This window comes from Grammomys surdaster, unplaced genomic scaffold (assembly GCF_004785775.1).
Source record: "Grammomys surdaster isolate TR1022 unplaced genomic scaffold, NIH_TR_1.0 126113, whole genome shotgun sequence".
Classification (NCBI taxonomy): Eukaryota; Metazoa; Chordata; class Mammalia; order Rodentia; family Muridae; genus Grammomys; species Grammomys surdaster.
Genome location: NW_021620921.1, coordinates 7,751,857 through 7,767,812, shown reverse-complemented (window position 1 = coordinate 7,767,812; position 15,956 = coordinate 7,751,857). Strand labels below are relative to the sequence as shown.

The 15,956-nt window shown below is 38.2% G+C and overlaps 1 protein-coding gene across 7 annotated transcripts in view; it reads left to right on the top strand.

Annotated features, from left to right (window-relative positions):
- The window catches only part of Myo6 (myosin VI), a 137,404-nt gene that overhangs the window by 55,683 nt on the left and 65,765 nt on the right, over positions 1-15,956 (top strand). For all 7 annotated transcript variants that reach the window (XR_003709834.1, XM_028756178.1, XM_028756180.1 and 4 more), the window contains exons 4-6: positions 922-995; positions 3,572-3,701; positions 13,845-13,950. Coding sequence is in view for 6 of the 7 variants with exons in the window: in XM_028756178.1 (XP_028612011.1) it covers positions 922-995; positions 3,572-3,701; positions 13,845-13,950 (310 nt within the window). In the remaining variant the exon portion in view is untranslated. The remainder of the gene's footprint in view (positions 1-921; positions 996-3,571; positions 3,702-13,844; positions 13,951-15,956) is intronic.

Below are 15,956 nucleotides of genomic sequence, written 5' to 3'. Positions count from 1 at the left end.
TCCCTCTAATCCTGCATAGCAGTAGAGCTGGAGACAAGGAGGGAGAGACATGCCAGGGATTCAGATTGCATTAACATTAGTAAATTTACCATGAACCTGGCGAGAGGCTATATCATTTTTGTGTTATATGATGATTTGGAAACTTACTTCAAGTGGGAGACAAGAGGAGATGGCTCTGATGTTGACTTCTGTTTTCAGTTTGGATAACTGATAAAATTGTGGTCCCAACAGCAAAGTAGGTAGGAGGAGTGGTCCTATTGTCGGCTCTAGCGTGTAGTAGAAATGAAGCAGAGGAGATGGAGTGTGCAGGGACTAGATAGAGAAGACCTTGGATGGACCTTACAGAACAGAAAAACGAGTCCAGCCTGATTCTGAACTTAATTCATAGATTTGCTGGGTTAAGATGCCCATGACGTCTCCTGGCCAGACTTTCCCTTTATCAGTCATTGTAAGACCTACCTAAATGATCTGAAGGTCCCTTGCCTTTCTAAAATTGTATCCTTTTATTTTATCTGTAAGCTTCTGCGTGTCAGAGGATTAACATCTCACTTTGTTGGATCACAAATACCTACAGTAGTTCTTGACAGTTGATTGATAGTTAGTAATTAAACCTGCCCTTAGCAGAGCATACACTGACTGGTGGTATTCACAAATTATAACTCTTCTAGCTGGAAATGTATCATCTAAAGTTCTCACAGACGTATGTAATTAAGATTTCTTCTAGGCAAGTGTTCTACTAATGCAGTGTACCCCAAATGGATTTGTTTTATACTAGCCCATGGGGTTTATACATATCTGTATTCTAAAAGCACGGGATTAAATCTGCCCTAGTAAAGTGAGACCAAAGTGATTATGATTAACATAAAGCATTTTTATTTTACCTTTTGTTTTTCAACTGTCTAATCCAAACCTCTGTCGTAGGTTCACTGATGTACTTAAATGAAGCCACACTCCTCCATAATGTCAAAGTTCGGTACAGTAAAGACAGAATCTATGTAAGTATTTGACCAGTGTCTTCAGCTTTTGTGGCTAATTGTCTCACATGCCGAATGTGCTTTTGCCCTGCTTGGTCTGTGTGCGATGGGTGTGAGAGTTCTAATGTGTGCTTGCCATGTAGAGCTCCCCAGGAGCCTGGTACACAGTGGGTACTTAATCAAATCTGCAGAATGAGATAATGAAGTCAGAGTGTCAATTAACCTACTTTAGGCTTATGAAGGTCCATTTTGAGTGTTTAAAAAACTATCTTGGAGTTTGATTTTTTTTTTTTTGGTATATAGATCTGTTTAATTTCACTTTCACACTGTTCAGAGAATTTCAGGCAGCCTATATGTATTGAAGTAAAATAAAACCAAACTAAATGAGGAAAAATACATAAATTTAAATGGAAGGCAATAGCAGAAGAGGTATCAGATATACAAGAACTCTGATCATGGAGCCTAAACAATTGTAGGATTTCATTAGCCCCTAAATGCTGGCCCTAATTGTCCAGATCATTAAACACAAAGAAAGACAATGCTTTTGGTGTAAGTAGTTTGTATCAGATCATTCAGATAGATATTTAGCTACTGTGTTTTAATTATAACTATTCATTGGGCACACATGAATGAGATTTTATTTTGGTATGACCTGGTTATAGATTCCTTTGTCAGCCGGAGATAGATTACCACACTCTGGTATCCTGTTATAAAGATGGGGCTTCATTATTTTTGAACGAAGGACGCACATGGCTTCTTTGACACCTACAAGATCAAATGACAGTTTTAATCTTTTATATCACTATCAATTTGCCTAATTGTACTTACTTAATTCTGACTAAATTATATCTAGTCTTTGCCATCTGTCCAAGTAGTGACAGCTGGGAAATAGAACTAATGTAGTCTGTTCCCAAAGAACGTACTTGTCTCCAAGCATGCTGCTAGACTTTACTTTCCTGTATTTTACCCCTTAAGTCCAACTAAGTAAAGAATGTATTTAGGTGTAAATATAGGTATTCTTGGGTAGAACTATTTTCAGAGGCAACATTTATTCATTCTATAGCTTGCAGTTGAACAGACTCCAGTGTTCACCAAGTGCTGTTTGAAACACCGAAGCAATAAAGTTTTAAAACTATTAGAGAGTTCAACTAGTAGCAAGCCAGTGAAAATTAATTTGGATATAACCAGGAGGCTGCTTCTCCTGAGTAGAAAGTCAAGTGTTGTCAGGGTTGTCTGAAGTCATATGTGGTGTGTTCTTTTCTCTTAGCCAGTTAGGCCTTTTGGTTATAAAGTCATTAAATGTGGGCAATCCATAATTGCATCTGTTAATTATTATAAAAGCTAAATAAAGGTGTCAATTGCTATCCTATATACATGCATGATTATGTAAAATAAACAATTTAGAGTAGTAGTTTAAATGATATTTGTACTCAACAGAAACACCATTCTCCTTTATATTTGAGTAAAACAGCAGGAGAACCTTATTTAACCTTTTCAGGTTGCTGAAACATCTAATCCTTTACTTTGGTTCTTATTTTTTAAAAGATTTATTTATTTTTATTTTATATGTATGTGTATTTTGCCTATATGTATGTTTGTGTAGCATGTATGTAGCCAGTGCATATGAAGGTCAGAAGAAGTTGTCAAATCCCTTGTTGGAATCATGGATAGTAGTGAGCCACCATGCGGGTGCCTGGGGAACCAAACCTGGGTCCTATGTTTGAATAGACACTGCTGAGCCAAGTCTGCAGCCCCTCCATCCTCATTAGTCACTCTTCTCTAGGAGACATGCCTTGGGACTTTGTGTGCATTTAGCAGTTTGAGAGCTCAGGATTTTATACTTCTCTTCAACAGTTGGAAAGAAAAGAGAAAAGTATGATTTTGTATGCTCCAGTTTTGTCAGTTTTACTAAACTACAACTCTACCTGAGTAGGAGTTTTATATATTCTCCTAGTATATTTCTGTGGTCTTAAAAAAAAGACCAAATCCAATTTCAAAATTTAAGAGAAATTCAAGTTGTTCATGAAACAGTTAATCGCAGTGGTTGGCATGTGGTGCTTTGCAGAACTCCCAAGACCAAGTGGTTGTCTCAGCACTAAGTCACTCCTGAGTATTCACTGACAGGGAAGGCTCAGAAGGAGCTAAAGTCCCTTAAATGCTCTAGGAACAGATTGCGTGGTCTGAGGATACCTGTGACCTGAATTGAGTCTTAGGACCCAGCTTGGGGGTCCCTAAGTGGACTCAGCAGCAGAAGCCTCCGTGGGAGATTTAGATACTCAGATCTAGGTGGTGATGTGGTTAAGCCATGTACCAGGAAGAACTATGGGAAGGTTTTTTTGTTTTTGTTTTTTTTGAGACACAGGGAAGTGAGAAGATATAATCTTGATTTTGAAGGTGTTGACCTTGAAATGACTGTGGAATCACAGCATAAAAACGTTTATTTGAAAATAAGTATTTCTTTGAAATTTTAGAAATGGTAGGTTCTTTAAAATCAGAAAATATTTAATATAGAGCTTGAAATGTGGATTTTGAAGTCTTGTTTGTACAAGAATTGATGGGTTCTATATCAGTTTCATTTTTCTGCCTTTCCTACTTAGACATATGTGGCCAACATTCTGATTGCAGTAAATCCATACTTTGATATACCTAAAATATATTCTTCAGATACAATAAAGTCATATCAAGGAAAATCTCTTGGGACGATGCCACCTCATGTCTTTGCTATTGGTAAGTTGTAGTTTAATTCTTGTCTTGTATCATATGAATTTACTAGATTTTTAAATTGTTTTGAGTCGTTTAAAAGATTTCATAGTATAATTCATTGTACATGGTACTGTGTTACATTAGGATGTTTTTATGGAAGTATGTACTGTTCATTGTATATATTCACCCTCCACCATACTCTTCCTCACACTCTGTACTCTTCTCTACCTTCTTCCTCTTGCTAGTCCATTTGTTTCCCAGTTTCACCTCTACTTTGATGTAATGTTTACATTATGTGATTTCAAATGTCTATATGAAATCTAGGAACTGTACAGGAAGACAAGAGACTGGCTCAGTTTGTTTATTTTGATATTTTTCAGTTTCATTTATTCTCCTGTAAATGATGTAATTTTGCTTCTCTTTATGGCTGGAAGTTTTTCATACCACATTTTTTTTTTATCTCTTCCTGTGTGTTGGACACTCAGGTTGGTCCCAGAACTTAGGTATTGTGCATTGTGCTGTGATAAACATTGGTGTGCAATGACCTGTGAGGTCCCTTGACTTGGAGTCCTTTGGGTAAAACACTCAGGAGCAAAAATTGTTGGTTTCAATATTAATCATTCATAATTTTGTCATTAGAACATCTTCATATATGTGTATAATGTATTTTGATGGTATTCACCCCATTTCCTTTTTGGTCTCCTTACTACTCCCATGAATCTTCTGCCTGCTCCAACCACAGCTTTTGTACTTTAGTCTCGTGTGTGTGTGTGTGTGTGTGCGTGTGACCCAATGGGTTTAATTAGTTTTGTTTACAGGAGTGTGGGGACCTTATCATAGCTATATTACTGGAGAAAATGTCTCTGTCTTCCCCATCAACCAGTGACTCTGCATAAATTCTTAGGAAGCAGTGGAGATCTGTGAGCCTTTCTTGCTCCATGACAGGCTTTTGGCAGGGTCAGTGTTGAGCAGATAATCATAACTGCTCTGAGGTCAGATTTGGGATGGTCATGTCATTTGTGGTAATCGGCATTTCATTTCTCCCCTCCCCCCATCCCTTTCTGTGTGTCTGATGTTCTTTCTGAACAATCCCTTTGACATTTTTGTATATTCTAGATATCAATTATTTGTTTGCTATCTAGCTAGGGAAGATTTTCTCACATTCTGTAGGCTATCTCATCACCTAATGTTTCCTTTGTTACTCAAAGATTATTAATTTCATGAGATCATATTCGTCAGTTATTGGCATGGTTTCCTGAGTGACTGGAGACCTCTTTAAGCCCATTCACAAAGTCTTTGTCTATGTGCCTATCTTTTATTTGACCTACTTTTTCTCTAGCAGTTTCAGAGTTTTAGGTTTCACACTAAGGTTTTTTCATACATAAAGAGCTGATGTTTGAATAGGGTGGGAAATAAGGATTTAGCTTCATTCTTCTATATGTGAATGAAAGGCTGTCTTTTCTCCAGTGTATATCTTTGGCTCTTTTGTTAAAAAAAAAAAAAGAATCAGGTGGTTTGTATCTGGGCACTGCATTCTATTCTATTGACCTACATGTCTGTTTTTGTGCCTGCACTATGCGTTGTTGTTGTTATTGTTATTATTATTATTCTGTAATACAACTTGAAATCAGATATGGTGGTCTCTACTATTCTTCTTGATTAAGATTGTCTTGGTTATCTGGGATCTTTTGTTTTCCCATATGAACTTTAATAGCTTTTTTCTACTTACATGAAAAATGGCATTTTGATGGAAATTGCATTAAATCTTTAGATTGCTTTTGTCTGTATAACCATTTTCATAATATTGATTATTTCCACCTATGAGCATGGGAGGTCTTTCTCCTTTTCTAGTATCCTTTTCTATTTCTTCTCAGTATTTGAAAGTTTTTATTGTGGTGTCTTTCACTCCCTTAGATGCTTTTCAGGGTATTTTATTTTTTGATACAATTATAAGTAGAATAGTTTCCTTGATTTCTTTCTCAACATGCTTGTCTTTGGTGTTTACTGGTGTATATTGGTGTATATTGGTGTAACTACTGATCTTTGTATGTATTTTGCATTCTGTCAATATTTCTGAAAGTGGACCTTAGCTCTCAGAGTTTTCTGTTGCATACTTTGGGGTCTCTTATGTCCAGTCATATCATCTGTTAATGATCTGACTAATGTTTCTATTTGTGACTCTTTTATTTCTTTATCTTGTATTATTTCTATAGTCAAGGCTTGAAGCACTATGTTGATGAGAGTGGGAAAAGTTGAAACTGTTGCATTTGTCTTGGTTTTAGTAGGAATGCTTCCAGATTTTCCTCTTAGTACCGTGTTGACTTAGCTGTGTTACAAACAGCCATTGTTATTTTGAGAATGCTCCTTCTATGCCTCATCTATTTGGAGATCTAAACATGGAGAGATACTGGACTTTGTCTAAAGCCTTTTCTGCATCTATTGAGATGTTCATGTGATTTCTCTGTTAGAATTTGTTAGTTATTATTATGTTTCTTGATTTGCATATATCAAATAATTCCCAAACTCTGCAATGAAGCCAATTTGATTGCAGTAAAGGATCTTTTGGACATATTTTTAAATTCAATTTTCAAGTATTTTATTTATAAGTTTTGCATCAGTATCCACCAGGGGCATTGGTATGTAATTTTGTTTTTTGTTGTTATGTCTATCTTGTTTGGGCTTCAGGGTGATACTAGCTTTCTACAAATAATTTAGTAAATAATTTAGCATTTTTTTCTGTTTTGGATTGGTTTGTGAAATGCTGATGCTACTTTGTAAGTCTGATAGAATTATACAGTGAATCAGTATGGGCCTGGACTGTTTTTAAGTGTAGGATTTTAAAAAATTATTATTTCAATCTTGATACAGACTTGTTCAAATTGTTTATCTTATCTTGGTTTAATTTTGGTAGTTTATATTTTAGAAATGCATCCTTTTTTAATCAAAAATTTTAAATTTAATTTTTGATAATTTAATACATTTATACAATGTATTGTGATCATTATTCATCCCACTACCCATTCTTACCCCTTTCTACATCTCTCTTCTCTCAAACTAATTCCCATCTTATTTTCATATTTTAGTTTTTGGGCAGGTCATGTATATACAGGTTCCCATAGCTGCTGGGTGTTCATGATTACATCATGTCACCTAGAGACAGCATTTCCTTGACTTCTCCATCTTCAAGTTCTCACATCCTTTTCTTGCCCCTTTCTGGGATGTTCTCTGGAGCGGGTGTTACAGACGGCTTGTTTAGAGCTGAGCACGCCATAGCCACTTACTTTCAGCCTTTTGACAGGCATGAGTCTCTATATTAACTGTTACTTCCGAAAGTTCTTCTGTGGCCAAGGCAGATAGTAGCACTAGTATAATGTATAAATATAAATATTTAAACAGCAGTTTCACTTCATGTCCATTTAGCTTCATATCAGCGACAGGTTTCCTCATAGGAAGCCATGAGTTTTTGCCCATGTTTACTGTACCAGGTACATGTTTCTTTCCATGGATTGGGACTCAAATCAAATCAGATTTGATTACCCCACCCCCACAAATAGTTGTGCCACTATTGCACCAGTGGGAGCGTCTTGCCTGGCAGATTGGTATTAAAGTACTCAGCATCTACAGCCCAGTAAAGCCTTTGACACCTCACCCTGAAGCAGCTTGCACAGCATCTTCCAGCACTAAGAACGCAGTGGCCTTGACGCTTCAAGCTTAGGTCTGGCTTGGTTTATTTGTGCATTGCATCCCGCATGTGTGGTGTCTTCAGCAACAGAGCCTTTCTGTCTAGTTCCTGTGGGTGACGAAGAACAATGGCAATAGTTCCCACTGTCTTGGGAGCCTCTGTGGTCTCCCTGGACAACAGTTCACGAGGCTCTTGGACTTTTGTTCAATGACTTCTGGGAGCAGCATGACTAATTCATGCAGAGTACTCTTCAGTCAAGCTTTAAAATATCTTCGTGTTACCTTATAACTTAATGGGGTTTATGTGACAGTTCCCTATTCGCCAAGCTTCTGTTGAGCTGACACACCCATTTAGTTTCCTTCATTGTCCCCACTCCAATCCCACCTAAACTTCATAGCTCTAGTATTACCCCTGTGTTTCCTATCACATGTGCTTTACTATCTCCATCTAACTGTGTGTATCGTCCTGTCACTCCCCAACCCCCCACCCCCAGTATACACTCCTCATGTCCCTTTACTTATTCTTTGGCTTCCACAAAACCTACTCCAATTTAAACTTAGAAATATAAAAAAATTGAAGCCAGGATCCCCATATTTTCATTGAGGTTCCCCATCTTAATGGAATATAGGTCTGAGAGTTTCCCTAGTATCTTTTGTAATGTCTCCATTTTCATCTCAATTTTTATGAATTTTAGGCTTTCCTTTCTTTAGCTAGCTTAGCTAAGGGTTTTTTAGTCTTGTTTAGTTTCTTCCAAAGGACCAATACAAAGAATCATTGTTTCAGTGATTCTTTGTATTCTTTTATTTTTCTTTTCCATTTTATTAATTTCTACTTGATCTTAACTATTTCTCTTGTCTGAATTTCACTTTGACTTGTTTTGTTCTTCCACACCCCCAAGATACACTGTTATATGTTTCTTTGAGATCTCCTTGATTGTCATTTTTTAACCCTAAGCACTGGCAGCCATAAATTTCTATTTTAGAACACCTCTGGGCAGTCCTTCACGGGTCAGGTCACAGAGGCTGGCCACATGCCTGGCCAGTCCTTCAGGTACAAGGTTGCTAATGCTAGTCTCCTAGTTAGTTTATTTATTTAATGAACGATACCATGTGTCGAATACATATTTTGCAAGGCCTGTATGCCTCTTGGGTGTATTAGTGTTGTTAGGAGCCTGTATCCTGCACAGGGAGGACCTGAATACTTTGTAGCCAACTCATGGCTTACTTCCTTATTTATCAAATTCCTGTGTCCTCTGAGGTGTGCCTGCCCCATTGAAGGTAGACTTAATAAAAGACAGCTTAATAGTATGTATTAGAGAGAGAGAGAGAGAGAGAGAGAGAGAGAGAGAGAGAGAGAGAGAGGGAATGAATTCAATATACCAGGCAACTTTTGAGTGCAATATGTAGTTGAGTATGGCTTTGAACTCCTGGTCTTCCTGCTCCTACGTTCTGAACACTGGGATTGACAGTATGTCACCATGTCTGGCTCTGCTGGTATTTTCAGTCCTTACAATTACTCCCATCTCAAAGACAGTCTCTTTTACAACTCAGGGACAAGGACACTCTCTAGTACCTTAAACATCACTTGCAAATATGTTACTTGTTTAGGACTAGAACTGTTTTGTTTGTTTTGTTTTTGACTTGCTTTTTTTTTTATTGGATATTTTATTTATTTAAATTTCAGATGTTATCCCCTTTCCCCATTTCCTACCTTCTCCCCGGAAACCTCCTATTCCATCCCCCTTCCTCCTGCTTCTATGAGGGTGTGCCCCACCCACTCACCCACTCCCACCTCCCCACCCTCAAATTCCCCCACACTGGGGCATCCAGCCTTCATGGGACCAAGGATTTCTTCCCCCCACCTATGCCTGACAAGGCCATCCTCCCCTACATATATATACAGCTGGAGCCATGGGGCTCTCCCTATGTGCTTCCAGACTGGCAGTTTAGATCCTGGGAGCTCTGGTTGGTTGGTATTGTTGCTCTCCCCATGAGGCTGCATGCCCCATCTGGGTATCTATCCCATGTGCAGTCACCAAACAGAGATGCTGTTGTGGATGCCAGGAAGTGCATGCTGACAGAGCCTGATATAGTTGTCTCCTGAGAGGCTCTATCAGAGCCTGACATATACAGAGCTAGATGCTCAAAGCTAACCATTGAGCTGATCATGGGGTTCCCAATGGAGGAGTGAGAGAGAAGACTGAAGGAGCTGAAAGAATTTGTCACCTCATGGGGAGAGGGTTTTTTGTTTGTTTGTTTATTTGTTTGCTTGCTTGTTTTTTAAGGAAGTATTCCTCTGTATAGCCCTGGCTGTCCTGGAATTCACTCTATAGACCAGGCTGGCCTCAAACTCAGAGAAACACCTGTCTTTGCCTCCCAAGTTCTGGCACTAAAGCCATGCATCACCACCCCCAGCAAGACTCAAATAGCAATTCTTTGTATTAACTTACACCACAGCTTTATAAAATTACAGTCTTTCAAGTGGTAGGTGCTCCATATCTTTGAGGAACCTAAGTGGGAAGACAGTAGTGTCTGTCTTGACTTTCTCAGCCTCTCATACTGAAGAACCTCCTTCTGAGGCACCGAGGGATGTAGTAACTGATCAGGATTGGAGCTTACATTCCACACGTATCCTCACAAAGTGTGATGTGTTGGCTAAGCCTTTGCACTTAGACATAACCAGCAGCTGGGCATCTTTGATGCTCTTTCTTCTTAGACTTTCCGATTGTGCTTTTGTTTTGGCGACTAGGCTTCACTTCTATAGTTGGTCATTGTATACAGGCAGAATCAACATGCTAGCTGGAAGTAGTGCAACACACCTCTGACTCATAGATCTCAGATGCTCTGATACACATTGCTATGTTCTCTTATCAACCTACTCAGTGCAGTAATTGGAATCTGAATATGATGAAGCTCATCACTGGAGAAAAGTTAAATGCTTAAAATGTAAATAAATAGCTTTATTTTCAGCCTTTACTACTTACAGGGTATGTAGAATGGCAGTGCGAGGGGCTGCAGGAGACTTCTGTAGATTGGACAGTGGGAAGCTGGTACTGCTTTCAGTGCTATTTGTCAGTCTGTGTCACTACTGAAATACTTCTTTGTGAAGGAGCAGGTTATTTAGTGCATCGTCTGGGAGGTTCATAAACCATAGCATGGCACAGACTGTGTGGTATGGGGCATCCCCTCATGGCACAGAGTAATAGCTACAGGAACACAGAGTTGACTTCCAAGCAGAGGTAGAGGCTCAGAGACCACTGTGGAGGAGGGGGCAGAAAGACTCTTAAGAGCAGAGGTGGAAGATGACTATATGGGCATTGTGTTTTCTGGATACAGTTAGAGGTCCCAAGCTTGTTCTTTTATAACAACCCTCTCTTGTGAGAACTCAAGGTGTCAGGTGAGAAACCACCTCAAAGTATGTCTCCAGGGACCTCTTAATGTGTCCTCCTTCCCAGAGGTTCCCCTCGTAGCACCATCACGGTGCAGGCAGATACTTTAATCACAGTGGACTGGTGGAAATACCCATGCAATCCTGCTTGGAGCTTGCTCTTAGAAGGAAAGCCATTTGTAAAGCTAGTTTTGTTCATGCGGATGGCACATGTTTGGGATGAGAAATAATTGTCTTCTTGAGCCAAATGGCTTTGGAACTTTTTAAAAACATGTTTGTTTTGGAAAAAAATTGAATTCATGATGATATTTTCCAAGGAAATTGTGTCATGTATTTTTCTCATAGTATTTTCTTTATCCTCTGTTGCCCTCTCTCCTCTCTTGCTGGTCCCCCCCTACACACACACAAGTTAGTCGCCCTTCTGCTTTCAAGTCACAGGAGAGAAAACACGTGATATTTATCTTTCTGAGTGTAGCTAATTTTTCACAGTGTGAAGATCTCTGGGGGAACTAATTTCAACTTTGTTTTAAGTTTTGTCACATTAACAGAATTAATTGTGCTGATTTTGTGTGATCTGAACATTTAGGACACATTACAGCTTCAATTATTATAGTGTAAAAAGTAGCTAAAAATTCTATATACTATATAAGTAATGCTAAGTTAGGGAGATTTAAAGCAGTTTAATGTTGTGTGCTTTAGAAATGTTGACAAGTTTATATGATTTTAAATTTAAAAACACAGAGAGCAAAATTCCACATGATTTACTTTTTAAGTGTTTTTGTTAACTCTTTGAGATTTTATACATTATATTTTGTTCAGATTCCTTAATCCTCACCCATCTCTTCCCAGATCAAATCCCCATTCCTTCCCGCCCTACTTTGTGTTTTCATTTTTCTTTCTTTGTAAGAAAAACACTGAGTCCTGTTAGTGCTGCCTATATAGTCTTAGGTAGGCACGTGGCCATTTGCTGGAACATCAGACCTACAAGGGCCAGACTCTTCAAAAGCCAACTCTGTGTTTTCTGCTAGCCATTAACAACCAGTAGCTCCTCAGTTAGAATTGAAACTTCATGCCCACTCCCCACTCTGACTCCATGATGGGTTTGGAACATGCTGAGCTTGTACAGGTCTGTGCATGTAGCTACAACCTCTGTGAGTTCATATATGCAATTGTCCTCTTACATCTAAACCACATGTCCTTATAATCATCTACCACCTTTGCTGTTACAGTCTTTCTCCTCCTCTTCTGCAGTGATCCCTGAGCCTTGAGAGGAGGTTTTGATATAGTTGGATTGTGTGATATATAGGACTAAGCATTCTGTAATCATTTATTTTCTGAACTTTAACCAACTGTGGGAATCTGTGTTAATCACCATCAAATGCCAAAAAGGTATCTAGGGCTGGAGAGATAAGTCAATTTTCTAGGGCTGGAGAGATAAGTCAATAGTTAAGAGCTTTGCTGACCCATGTTTGGTTACAAGCAAGTCAATAGATAAGAGCTTTGCTGACCCATGTGTGGTTACAAGCACCCATATGATAGCTCACAACCACCTGTAAACTATGGTTTCAGAGAGATTTGATGCTCTCTTCTGGTCTCTGTGGGCACTGTACATATGTAGTATACTTAACATATATCTAGGCAAAATACCAATACACATAAAATAAAAATAAATAGGTCTTTTAAAAAAAGAACATTTTCTGATGGGGTTTGAGAGATGTAGTAATCCGTGGGTATAATGAGAAGTAGTTAGGAGTTGGCTTAATATTATATATTATTAGCAGACTAATAGGATGTCCTATAATTTGGATAGCCACAGGTTCTTGCTCCTGATGTCTGTGCCACCATGGGTTTTTATCTTGTGCAGAGGGCCTTAAGTCCAAACAGAAAGTGATTGGTTACTTCTGTGGCATCCATGCCGCTATTGCATCAGTGACCATATCTTACCAGGCGCATTGTCACTAAAGTTTGCATGGTTCACATTAGATAAGGCTAGATTGCTTTTCTCCTCTAGTAGCATGCATATCACCCTCCCTGCATTAGGAATGGTAGCCAATGGGGATGAGTCTTTCCTCTAGGCCAGTACCAGCTTTATTTCTACACGTTTTTGGCTCAAGTATATGATGCCTATAGCAATAGGGGTCTTACTGTCAAATTTTGGAGAGTAACCAAGAACAATGACAATTAGTAGGTAATATTTGGGATCTCTGGGACCTCATTGGCTAACAACTTCAATAGAGGTAACATATTTCTAACACTGGGCCTTTTATTTGTTAGCTGTAGTATCTAGTAGAGTCATTGTTGCCCCATTAGACGGTGCCTTCATTAAAGCTCTTTTTATATATGTATGTTTATATTTTAGGAAGCTTATGCAGTAGTAGATTTTCATGACTGTTTTTAGAAGGTCTTTTGTGTGAGTTATCTCTCCCTGTATTCCCTTTTTTACCCCCAGCCCTCCCATTCCAGACCCCATTTAACCTTTCTTATTCCATAGTCCCCCTTGATGTCACAGCATCCTATTTTCCCTTCCCTGAAAGCCCCACTTCCCAATGGCCCCTTACTAATTCCTGATCTCTGCGGTTATTCCAAATGAGACCTACACATCTGAAGATTCAGTGCTAACATTTATCTGTTTATCTTTCTGGGTCAGTATTTTCTCACTCAGCTGTTAATAAAATGAAACTAAAATTTACAGGTATGTGGTTGGAGCTGGAAATAATTATTCTGTAGATTTATTTTTGGTTGTTTTTCTCTCTCACAATAGCTTTAGTTGCCAGATTTCTAATTGGAAGCTCATTTCTTCTTGCTTTTCACTGGGGACCTCATTAGTTATGCACACTCAGCATGTCCTGTCTCTCCGTAGAACTGCTCTGGCATTTGGGCAAGCTGAGCCAAAACTCAATGTGGAGACAATCTAGCTCAGTCTTGAGATGTTTGGGTTTCCTATTACTTCCCTGTTAGGGATTCTGCAAGTAAATACTTACAGTAACCCTTTGAATGACTTTAGCTATCGGTCATGGCTTCTTTAGGAGTAAGGGCCCCTACAGTAAATTCCTGTCAATAACTTTGCTCACTGTATTACTATGTTACTTTGTCCCCAGCTGATAAGGCTTTTCGAGACATGAAGGTGCTCAAAATGAGCCAGTCTATCATTGTATCTGGAGAATCAGGAGCTGGCAAAACAGAAAATACAAAGTTTGTTCTAAGGTGAGTATTTAGCTAGTCTGAACTGTTTTGAGCAATTAGACATTTTCACAGTTAAAAAATGTGTGACACTGAGTTTGTTGACTTACACATTTAGAAGTTCAGTGTAAGCATATTTGCATCATCACATTCATGTCATTGTGTTGTCTATATTCTTTATGTCACAAGACTGACAACTGTCTTCATTAAATACCTCCAGGTTACTCCCCCAGATGCTGTTAACCACTGTTCTCTTTTCAGTTCCTATGATTTTTTCTAAGTACCTTGTTTAAGTGGCATTGTATTGTATTAATATTTCAGTGACTTCTTTATTTCATTTAAGCTCAATATGTGATTCATTCATGTCTAAAATGATTAGAGTGAATGTGGCTATATGTACACACACACACACACACACACACACACACACACACACACAGAGCTTCTTGGGAGATTGAGATAGGAAGATCACTTTAGTCTCAAAGGAATGGGAGCCTAGAGAACTTAGTAAAACACTGCCTTTTAAAAAACATACTCTCCCATGTTATAGTATGCATTAGAATTTGCTTCTTGAAATTTAGGGCTGAATATAATTTTATTGCATGGATCTATTGCATTTGCTGAATATTTACATGTGTTGATAGACACTTGGATTGTTTCTGCCACTTGGCTATTGTGAATACAGTTCGAGGTGATGACAGGGTATTTAAGTAAATTAGCTTTTAATACCATTGCCTACCTCATGGTATAGTTTGGAGGAAATCAACATCTCATGTGGTAGCTAATCTCTACATTGTAAAAAAAACCACCTCTGATGTGTTGTTTATCTGAGGATTCCATAGGTTAGGCAATCAGAAACCCAAAAATATTCCTTCAAAATCCAAATGGACATTCTATTCTTCATGTTGGTGCTATGAAATATTTTCAAAATGATTTTTTATTTAGACTTCTTCATATCTCATCTCTCATCAGATCCCCTTTTCTACCGTCAAATTAAACTCTCAACACTTGATATGCAATCATGACATTTAAAAAGCGAAGGAGCCTTACCATAGGACCGTCATTTTGTTCTGTTAATTTAAATACTATAAATCGTATCACTGCTGTGACAAAATGTCAGACAAGAAGTAATTAAGAGAGGAAGGGTACAAAGGTGAAAATTCACAGTGGTGGAGAAGGCATGTTGGCCAAGGCTGGACATACTGCATCCACAGTCAAGAAGCAGAGGAGAACGAGGGAGTGTTTATGTTTAGCCTTAGCTCTTCTCTATGTGGTCCAGGACCCCAGCAAATGGAACGTTGTCACTCACAGTCATGGTGGGTCTTCCTACTTCAATTAACCTAATCTATACCAATCCCTCACAGATGTGGGTGTAGATCTGTCTTCTGGAACCTGTCTTCTAGATGATTCTGGGTCCCATTGAGTTGACCAGTGTGAACCATTCTACATATCCAATGAAGTTAAATCTAATGGTGAAGATACTGTTAAGACCAGCACATTATGAATTTTTATCAGAATTGTTTCTAATCTATTGTACTTCTTAGGTTTTTTGTTTGTCTGTTTTGGTTTGGTTTGGTTTGGTTTTTGAGACAAGGGTTTCTCTGCATAACAACTCTGGCTGCCCTGGAGCTCACTCTGCTTACCAGGCTGGCCTTGAACTCACAGAGATCTGCCTACTTTTGCCTTCTGAGTGCTGGGATTAAAGACATGTGCCACACTGCCCAGCTGAGTTCTTAGTTTTTTCATAGCGGGGTCCTTTATGAAAGCTATTTATTTGTTATGTAAATGTATGTAGTTATTAAGTTAAATAGTTATTAAGAGATACTTATATAAATCTATTTAAAGAATTTGTTAAAATCAGAATATTTTCAAACAGCTAACAAATGTAATTTCATGACATGCACATGCCCATATAAGACACGTACAGAAACATAAAAAAAAAATAAAAATTTTAAAACATTACCAAACAGTTACATTTATGATCCATGTTTTTTTTTTTTTTTTTTTTTTTTTTTTTTTTTTTTTTTTTT